Source organism: Penaeus vannamei, chromosome 23, assembly GCF_042767895.1.
Source record: "Penaeus vannamei isolate JL-2024 chromosome 23, ASM4276789v1, whole genome shotgun sequence".
Classification (NCBI taxonomy): Eukaryota; Metazoa; Arthropoda; class Malacostraca; order Decapoda; family Penaeidae; genus Penaeus; species Penaeus vannamei.
In genome coordinates this window covers 37,070,481-37,080,480 of record NC_091571.1, presented here as the reverse complement: position 1 = coordinate 37,080,480, position 10,000 = coordinate 37,070,481, and the positions used below count along the sequence as shown (strand labels likewise).

At 45.8% G+C, this 10,000-nt stretch overlaps 1 protein-coding gene across 4 annotated transcripts in view; it reads left to right on the top strand.

Annotated features, from left to right (window-relative positions):
* LOC113811544 (low-density lipoprotein receptor) overlaps positions 1–7,635 on the top strand; it is an 8,095-nt gene extending 460 nt beyond the window's left edge. Inside the window, exons 2-8 of one of the 4 annotated variants that reach the window (XR_011399492.1) lie at positions 1,892–2,002; positions 2,436–2,546; positions 3,750–3,875; positions 4,369–4,482; positions 6,263–6,370; positions 7,170–7,334; positions 7,393–7,635. Coding sequence is in view for 1 of the 4 variants with exons in the window: in XM_070137322.1 (XP_069993423.1) it covers positions 1,892–2,002; positions 2,436–2,546; positions 3,750–3,875; positions 4,369–4,482; positions 6,263–6,370; positions 7,170–7,282 (683 nt within the window). In the remaining 3 variants the exon portion in view is untranslated. Of the gene's footprint in view, positions 1–1,891; positions 2,003–2,435; positions 2,547–3,749; positions 3,876–4,368; positions 4,483–6,262; positions 6,371–7,169 lie in introns of all 4 variants that reach the window. The other 3 variants (XR_011399491.1, XR_011399490.1, XM_070137322.1) reach the window with 3 other exon arrangements.
* Positions 7,636–10,000: the final 2,365 nt, after the last annotated feature.

The following is a 10,000-nucleotide window of genomic DNA, read 5'->3' as shown; positions in this document are numbered from 1 at the left end:
TATATATATATATATATATATATATATATATATATATAAACACACATACATAAACATATATTGATATCCTTCCCCTGGATTGGAAACCAAAGGAAAAGCGATTCGCCAATCTTGCCCTATTCCCTTTCCAAAAGAAAAGAAAAGAAAAGAAAAAAGTCACTATAACCCCCCCCCCTCCCAACACCTTACGCTAAATCCTGAAGCCCTTCCCCGCCACACGACAACCGACACGTGATCGCCAACACAAACATAAACAAACTGCAAAGGCAATATCAGTAGCAACGCGAGGAGGTGTCATGGCGTCTGTTTTGATGATTGTTCCATGAAAATATAACCATTAAAATCATTATTTTTCATTCTTTTTGGAAAATTGAAAAGACCAAAACGATCGACCACATTCACAAAGCATTCGTAGCTTTTGTGACGTCATCAAAATAAACCCCACGTGCTTTTTTTTTCCAAAAAAATAGAATCAGACGCCATGACACCTCGAGTTGCTGCTGATCTGGCCTTTCCCATCAACAAACCCCGCCCCCTCTAATGACCCCCACCCCCGTCGAATTGCTACTGATCTAGCCTTTCCCATCAACAAACCCCGCCCCCTCTAATGACCCCCACCCCCGTCGAATTGCTACTGATCTAGCCTTTCCCATCAACAAACCCCGCCCCCTCTAATGACCCCCTCCCCCTCTAATGACCCCCACCCCCTCTAATGATCCCCACCCCCTCTAATGACCCCAACCCCCTCTAATGACCCCAACCCCCTCTAATGACCCCAACCCCCTCTAATGACCCCAACCCCCTCTAATGACCCCAACCCCCTCTAATGACCCCAACCCCCTCTAATGACCCCAACCCCCTCTAATGACCCCAACCCCCTCTAATGACCCCAACCCCCTCTAATGATTCCCCACCCCCTCTAATGACCCCCACTCCCTTTAATGACCCCAACCCCCTCTAATGACCCCCAACCCCCTCTAATGACCTCAACCCCCTCTAATGACCCCAACCCCCTCTAATGACCCCCGCCCCCTCTAATGATCCCCCACCCCCTCTAATGACCCAACCCCCTCTAATGACCCCAACCCCCTCTAATGACCCCAACCCCCTCTAATGACCCCAACCCCCTCTAATGACCCCAACCCCCTCTAATGACCCCAACCCCCTCTAATGACCCCAACCCCCTCTAATGACCCCAACCCCCTCTAATGACCCCCAACCCCCTCTAATGACCTCAACCCCCTCTAATGATCCCCCACCCCCTCTAATGACCCAACCCCCTCTAATGACCCCCGCCCCCTCTAATGACCCCCGCCCCCTCTAATGACCCCCACCCCCTCTAATGACCCCCACCCCCTCTAATGACCCAACCCCCTCTAATGACCCCAGCCCCCTCTAATGACCCCAACCCCCTCTAATGACCCCCCGCCCCCTCTAATGATCCCCCACCCCCTCTAATGACCCCCACTCCCTCTAATGACCCCAACCCCCTCTAATGACCCCCAACCCCCTCTAATGACCCCCAACCCCCTCTAATGACCCCCGCCCCCTCTAATGACCCCCACCCCCTCTAATGACCCCCACCCCCTCTAATGACCCCCACCCCCTCTAATGACCCCCCTCCCCCTCGAGGTGCTACTGATACTAACCTTTCCCATCAACAAACCCCGCTCCCTCTAATAACCCCCACCCCCTCTAATGACCCCCAACCCCCTCTAATGACCCCCCTCCCCCTCGAGTTGCTACTGATACTAACCTTTCCCATCAACAAACCCCGCCCCCTCTAATGACCCCCAACCCCCTCTAATGACCCCCACCCCCTCTTATGACCCCCAACCCCCTCTAATGACCCCCACCCCCTCTAATGACCCCCCTCCCCCCCTTCCCCCAGCCACGTGCCGTCCTGGAGCCTACGAGTGCGCCCCCCAGTGTGTGCCGCAGCGGTGGGTGTGTGACGGCATCGACCACTGCTGGGGTGACGGAGATGATGAACTGCACTGCGGTAAGGAGAGGTGGGCGAGGTGGGTGAATGGGGTGGGTGGGTGAGTGGGTGGGTGGGTGGGTGAGGTGGATGAGATGGATGGGTGGATGGATGAGATGGGTGGGCGAGGTGGATGAGTGGATGGATGAGATGGGTGGGTGGGTGGGTGGATGAAGAGAGAGGGAAGAAGGGAGGGAGAGAAGAAGCGAGAGAGAGAGAGAGAGAGAGAGAGAGAGAGAGAGAGAGAGAGAGAGAGAGAGAGAGAGAGAGAGAGAGAGAGAGAGAGAAGAAAGAGAAAGAGAGAGAGAAGAAAGAGAGAGAGAGAGACAAAAAAGAAAGAGACAGACAAAAAAAGAAAGACAAAAAAGAAAGAGACACACACAAAAAAAAAGAAAAAGAAAAGAAAAAATATATAATGTAACATCAAACCCAACCCCCTTTCCCGCCTCCCCAGACACGTGCGCCGAGGGCTACTTCCACTGCGCCGAGAACAAATGCATCGCGGAGCATCAGGTGTGCAACCGATACGACGACTGTGAGGGCGGCGAGGACGAGATCAACTGCCGTGAGTCGTCTTTCTGGTTGAGGGAGAGGAAGGGAGGGCAAGGGAGAGAGAGAGGGAAGGAAAGTGGGCAAGGGAGAGAGAAGGAGGGCAAGGGAGAGGGAGAGGGAAGGTGGGCAAGGGAGAGGGAGGGAGAGAGAGAGGGAGGGAAGGTGGGCAAGGGAGAGAGAAGGAGGGCAAGGGAGAGAGAGGGGGAAAGGGAGGGCAAGGGAGATAGAGGGAGAGAGGGAGGGGAAGGGAGGGAGAGAGAGAGAGAATGAACTGTGAGGGCGGCGAGGATGAAATAAACTGTAATCGTATAATGCCTTTTTTCTTATGTTTTTCAGTTTTTCTTTATTTATTTATTCTCCGCCTTCACTATTCTCCTATTCCCTATTTCTTCTTCATTTCCTTCTCTTCCTCCTTTTCCACCCCTTCCTCCTCCTCCTCCTTTTCCACCCCTTCTTCCTCCTCCTCCTTTTCCACCCCTTCTTCCTCCTCCTCCTTTTCCACCCCTTCCTCCTCCTCCTCCTCCTCCTCCTTTTCCACCCCTTCCTCCTCCTCCTCCTCCTTTTCCACCCCTTCCTCCTCCTCCTCCTCCTCCTTTTCCACCCCTTTATTCCTCCATCTCCTTTTGCACCCCTTCTTCCTCCTCCTCCTTTTCCACCCCTTCCTCTACCTTTTCTACCCCTTCCTCCTCCTCCTCCTCCTTCTCCACCCCCTCCTCCTCCTCCTCCTCCTTTTCCACCCCTTCGTTCTCCTCCTCCTTTTCCACTCCTTCCTCCTCCTCCTTTACCACCCCTTCCTCTTCCTCCTCCTCCTCCTTTTCCACCCCTTCCTCCTCCTCCTTTTCCACCCCTTCCTCCTCCTCCTTTTGCACCCCTTCTTCCTCCTCTTCCTTTTCCACCCCTTCCTCCACCTTTTCTACCCCTTCCTCCACCTTGTCCACCCCTTCCTTCTCCTCCTCCTTTTCCACCCCTTCCTATTCCTCCTCCTTTTCCACCCCTTCCTCCACCTTTTCTACCCCTTCCTCCTCCTTTTCCACCCCTTCCTCCTCCTTTTCCACCCCTTCCTTCTCCTCCTCCTTTTCCACTCCTTCCTCCTCCTCCTCCTTTTCCACTCCTTCCTCCTCCTCCTTTACCCCCCCTTCCTCTTCCTCCTCCTCTTCCTTTTCCAACCCTTCCTCCTCATTTTTTAAATCCTTAACGATATCCTTCCCTCCCGAAGCCGTGAACCCCCCGCCATGTCCCGACGGCAGCTTCCAGTGCCCTGACGGAGGCCCCTGCATCCTGGAACAGTTCGTGTGCGACGGATACATGGATTGCTATGGATCCGAGGACGAAATCGGATGCGGTAAGTGTCTCTCGAATACCCGTTTGTGAGTTCCTATTATTCCTGTTAGGAGAAATTAATCTCTTTGTGAATTACGTAATGGGGTGATTCTTAGGAGAGAAAGGGGGGAAAAGAGTTACGTAATGGAATGTTTTTCTAGACGAATAAGGAAAAACAAGATGCGTAATTGAATGATTCCTAGAAGAGAAAGTAGAAAAAAATACGTAATGGAATGATTCTTAGAAGAGAAAGGGGGGGAAAATTACGTAACAGAATGATTTCTAGAAGAGTAAATAAAAAAAGTTACTTAATAGCATCATTTCTAGAAGAGTAAAGATCCCCTTTCTGAATTACGTAACGAAATGATCCCTAGAAGAGCAAAGAACAAAAAATTACGTAATGGACCGATTCCCAGAAGAGTAAAGAACCCATTCCTGAATTACGCAACTCCACGATTCCCCGAAGAGTCAAAGAACACTCTACAGCATTCACTCTCTCCTTACTTACCTCCCAGCCACTTGCAACGGCGGCTTCCACTGCGACGACGACACCTGCGTCTTCGAGATCTACATGTGCGACGAGAGGGAGGACTGTCCCAACGGCGAGGAGGAGGCGGCAGAGGAATGCGGTAAATGTGGGATTGAGTTTTTCTCTTTTTTCTATATTAAGACAGAAATTTTCGATCTTTCTTTCTCGCTGTCTTTATCTCTTTCTCTTCTGTCTCTGTCTATTTCGCTGTCTCTGTCTGTCTCTCTCTCTCTCTCTCTCTCTCTCTATCTTTCTATCTATCTATCTGGGAGGAGGCGGCAGAGGAATGCGGTGAGTATGGGACTGAGTTTTGTTTTCTTTTTTCCATATTGAGAAAGAGAAATTTTCGTTCTTTCTTTCTCGCTGTCTTTGTTTCTTTCTCTTCTGTCTCTGTCTATTTCGCTGTCTCTGTCTGTTTCTCTCTCTCTCTCTCTCTCTCTCTCTCTATCTTTCTATCTATCTATCTAGGAGGAGGCGGTAGAGGAATGCGGTGAGTATGGGACTGAGTTTTGTTTTTCTTTTTTCCATATTGAGAAAGAGAAATTTTCGTTCTTTCTTTCTCGCTGTCTTTATCTCTTTCTCTTCTGTCTCTGTCTATTTCGCTGTCTCTGTCTCTGTCTCTCTCTCTATCTATCTATCTATCTAGGAGGAGGCGGCAGAGGAATGCGGTGAGTATGGGTTGATTTTTTGTTTTTCTTTTTTCTGTGTGTGCATGTCTGATTGAGAAATTTTCGTTCTTTCTTTCTCGCTGTCTTTGTCTCTTTCTCTTCTGTCTCTGTCTCTGTCTCTATCTGTCTATCTAGGAGGAGGCGGCAGAGGAATGCGGTGAGTATGGGTTGATTTTTTTTTTATTTTTTTTCTATATTAAGACGAGAAATTTTCGTTCTTTCTCTTTTTCTCTGTCTCTTTCTCTGTCTTTTCTGTCTCTTTCTCTTTCTCTTCTGTCTCTGTCTCTTTCTCTTCTGTCTCTGTCTCTTTCTGTTCTCTGTCTCTTCCTCTTCTGTCTCTGTCTCTGTCTAGGAGGAGGCCGAGGAATGTGGTAAATATGGGATTGACTTTTTTTTGTTTTGTCCATATATAACTGAGAAATTTTCGCTCTTTCTTTCTCTTTTTCTCTGTTTCTGTCTCTTTCTCTTCTTGTCTCTGTCGAGGAAAATGGTGAGGGACAGCGTCGCGTTTTCATGTTTTTGGGACGGTTTTTGTTGGTTCTTTTTCGTTTTATTGGGTTTGTTTATGTTTGTTTTCGTTTTTTCTTTTATTCCTGTTCTTTTCTTTCTGTTTCTTGTTCTCCTTTTTCTTCTGCATATTCTTCTTTTCCTTCTGTTTCCTGTTTTTCTTTTTTCTTCTTCCTGTTCTTCTTTTCCATCTGCTTCTTATTCATCTCACCTCCTCCTCCTCTTTCTTCTTCTTTTCCTTCTCTCTTCACCCTTTTCTTCCTCTTCATTTTCGAATGCACATTGAACTTTTTCCGTCCAGCAATTACATGTTACAGGAATACATGAAAATAGGGATTACACGTAATTCCTCAAATTATCAGGTATTTCACATAATTGCTGTGTCCATATGCAAATATAGTTATTACGTGATATCTCAAAAAAAAAGTGATATAAGATATGATACCCATAGAGTAGTTTGTATGGTATATCTATAATTCACTGACGTCTAAATGGTAAAATATATCTACAGGAAACTAGGAGATAATATGATATGAAGAAAAAAAAATTGGTCATATAAATTACATGAAATCCCTGATCATTTCAGGGTCTACGTGTAATCCCTAGTCTCGCATATTCCCCGTAACATACACACACACATTTGGTTCTACAACGCCTCACCCGGGTTAGGACAGCTAAGTCACAGCCACACCAACTTCCCCACAGAATGCAGGGACACGGACTTCATCTGCGACAACGGCCACTGTCTCCCGGACTACATGGTGTGTGACGGGAAGCCCCATTGCCACGGCGGAGAAGACGAAGCGAACTGCGGTAAGTTAGTGGAAGCGTAACTTACGTGTGGTAAGTTAGTGGAAGCGTAACTTACGTGTGGTAAGTTAGTGGAAGCGTAACTTACGTGTGGTAAGTTAGTGGAAGCGTAACTTACGTGTGGTAAGTTAGTGGAAGCGTAACTTACGTGTGGTAAGTTAGTGGAAGCGTAACTTACGTGTGGTAAGTTAGTGGAAGCGTAACTTACGTGTGGTAAGTTAGTGGGAGCGTAACTTACGTGGGGTAAGTTACTGGAAGCGTAACTTACGTGTGGTAAGTTACTGGAAGCGTAACCTACGTGTGGTAAGTTACTGGAAGCATAACTTACGTGTGGTAAGTTAGTGGAAGCGTAACTTACGTGTGGTAAGTTAGTGGAAGCGTAACTTACGTGGCGGAGAAGTTAGAATGAAGTGGACTAAGATTTTTCGTTCGGTCGGTTGTTTATCGCGCAACAGGTGAAGCTAAAAAATGATTTCGTTTCGATTTGTAGTTGAATCTTATAGGCTGTTTGGACAGGATTTATCGCTGGTTGTGTGTTTGGAAGGATTTTTCACAACGGCGGTAATACGTATACATAAATGTTTATATGTAGCGAAACCTTACCCATTAAGAATGAAGATAATTAAAGTCTTTATCCTCACGCAAAATAAACGTCTCATAATAATAATCTATAACAACAGACACCATAGACACTGAATACACGTTCTGAATACTCTTTTCTATTAACACGTGGCATTAATAAAACCTCAACTCGCAACATAATAGTAGTCGCCCAGTCGCCTCTAACCACCTGTCGCCGCAGGAGACGCCAAGCAGACCCGCCCCGCCCTTCGCCCCCGCCGCGTCCTCGACCCGCGAAGGACCCGAGCACAGAACGCCCTCCTCGCCAAGCTGGCCAAGTATCGCAGGAACTAAGGACTCGTAAGGACTCGTCTCGTGCCTCCCGACGCAGGAACTAAGGACTCGTCTCGTGCCTCCCGACGCAGGAACTAATGACTCGTCTCGTGCCTCCCGACGCAGGAACTAAGGACTCGTCTCGTGCCTCCCGACTCTCCTGCTCGCCAAGCTGGCCAAATATCGCAGGAACTAAGGACTCGTAAGGCCTCGTCTCGTGCCTCCCGAGTTTCCTGGACCTCCCTGGGAATCCCTTTGGAAATCCTGACGAGGAATCTTACCTTCGTTCCTCGTCAGGTTCTCTCTCTCTTCTTCTCTAGGGGGAAAAATAATGTAAAAGTCTTGCTGGAATATAGATATAAAACATACCAAGATCTGGATTTTCATTTATATTACAATCTTGTCTTTCACTAGTTTTAAGTTTTCTCGAAAAAGAAAGAAAGAAAGAAAGAAAGAAAGAAATGTAAACCTATTATTGTAGCCAGAAAGAGAACGACATTTGGAAACTTCAAATGTTTTCTGAAGTATATAAAAACCACCTACATGATATATGTGAACCATATTCATGTTGACAAATGTAGAAAGGTATAAATGAGAATGAATATACATGTAAACATATATATGTACATATACATACATACATATATAATATATGAATATATATATATATATTGTAAATAAATATACATACATGTGTATATCTATATCTATCTATCTATCTATATCTATCTATATCTATCTATCTATCTATCTATCTATCTATATATGTGTGTGTGTAAATATATACACATACATATATGAATAACTAAATATATATATATGTGTGTGTGTCTGGCTCTTTCTCTCCGAAACTACCATGAACTGCGTCATCTTCTGTGGGACATGGACTCCGAGGTGGATTGGGTGTGCAAGTGACGATTTCATGATGTTTTCGGTCCATTGTGACGTGCTAATGAGGTAGTCGGTAGTCCATGACGTCATCAATTGTAATTTTTTTCAAGAATGCAGAATTTAGAGCATATTCTCCATTTTTTTGCACTAAAGTACGAACAGAAAATAATTCGCATTTGCTTTGTTTTTCTCGATAATAATTTGATCCTAGGAAAAAGATATCAAAAGCCTTCATTTCCACCAACAAGAACTGTCGCGTTACAGTTATCAGCGACTCCGCCCCTATCAAACTGAGGCGGAGCTATATATAAACGACTGCACGTGGTTGATGAGCGCGTGGAGCACCTCTGCCTCTTTTGAAACTGGAAAAAATGGGAAGTTCAAATCTGAGGCTACACTGTATGGTGCTCTATTCAGTAACGTTGATGTTAACGAGGATATTATTGCTTCAAGTGTTAGACTAAATGTATTTGCGTGTATCTATCTATTGATAAATCGACATATACATACATACATATATATATATATATATATATATATATATATATATATATATATATATACATACATGCACGCTCTCTCACACACATATGTATGTATATATATGTATATATATGTATATACATATACACATGTATGTGTATATACATATACATATTTATATACACAGACACATGCATGTGTACACATGCATACTAATGTGTGTTTATATATACTATCTATATATACACATATGTATATTTATGGTATTTTTTTGGAATACGTCCGTCAAGTGGACCGCGACTTCAGTATCGTTGGATGCCTCTCGCCGTCTATTGTGCAAATATGTAGGTTACATTGTGTGGAAATCCCCTTTAGTGATAATATTGGCCCCGATAGCAGGAGAGCGCATGAAAGGTTCCAGGGAAAATACGGGGTTATATAATACTAATAATATAACACACGCAACAAGGATGATAATTCACATTATTGTTCACTGCAAGAGGCTGTGACCCCTGCGACCCCCTTGAGGAGCTACCGCCCCCTACACCCGCCGAGGAAACAAAGAATCCTCCACATATTCACGGCTGGAAAGATCCACAAGAACTAGACGCAGAATGAACACTAGTAAATAACATCGGATTTGTAAGGTACTAACCTGATTGATCGATGCTGCTGAGGGCTGGGAGGGCGCTGTGTGTGTGTGCAGGTGCTGAAGAAGGTGATGGAGGCGGCGGGTAGCGACCTCGCGCACAAGTCTGTCTCAGAGTGTAATACTCCACATTGGCCCATCCCAGCAACTATGGCTGTGGAACGAAGGCGACGGTGGCAGGTCCGTGCCATACATGTTATGAACCTGTATCTCGTGGTTTCCAAAATAGGAAATTCAACCGCTTTATTCCTGTTGTGAACACGTATCTCGTGGTTTCCAGAAGACGGAAAACTCGACCACAAGGCTATATTTTTTATGCAACAGATGGCGACATAGGCAGTTCAGTAACTAAATAAGATACTACCATCTAGTGGCTAACGCTGATACACGTCTTAACAGAGTGTGTCTATCATTCCACTCCATCATAACCGCCACTCCCGAGGCCAGCGGCGTCCCCTCGGGAGCTGCGCATACACCGCCGAGGAGAGTGAACCACCGCCGCTCTGCTGCTCATCTGGATTATACTAGAATCTCTGTCATAGGTTAGTATGCTGCTTCTGTGGGCACGTTTCATTACCCCTATAGTTGTCCATTGCCCTATCCTGCCGTACATATGTGGTGGTTTCTTTGTCTTCCCTGCATTATAAATTGCAAGGGAACTTATTCATTGATTAGTAATTGTATACGGTCCATTTAGTGTATTATTAGTGTTATTT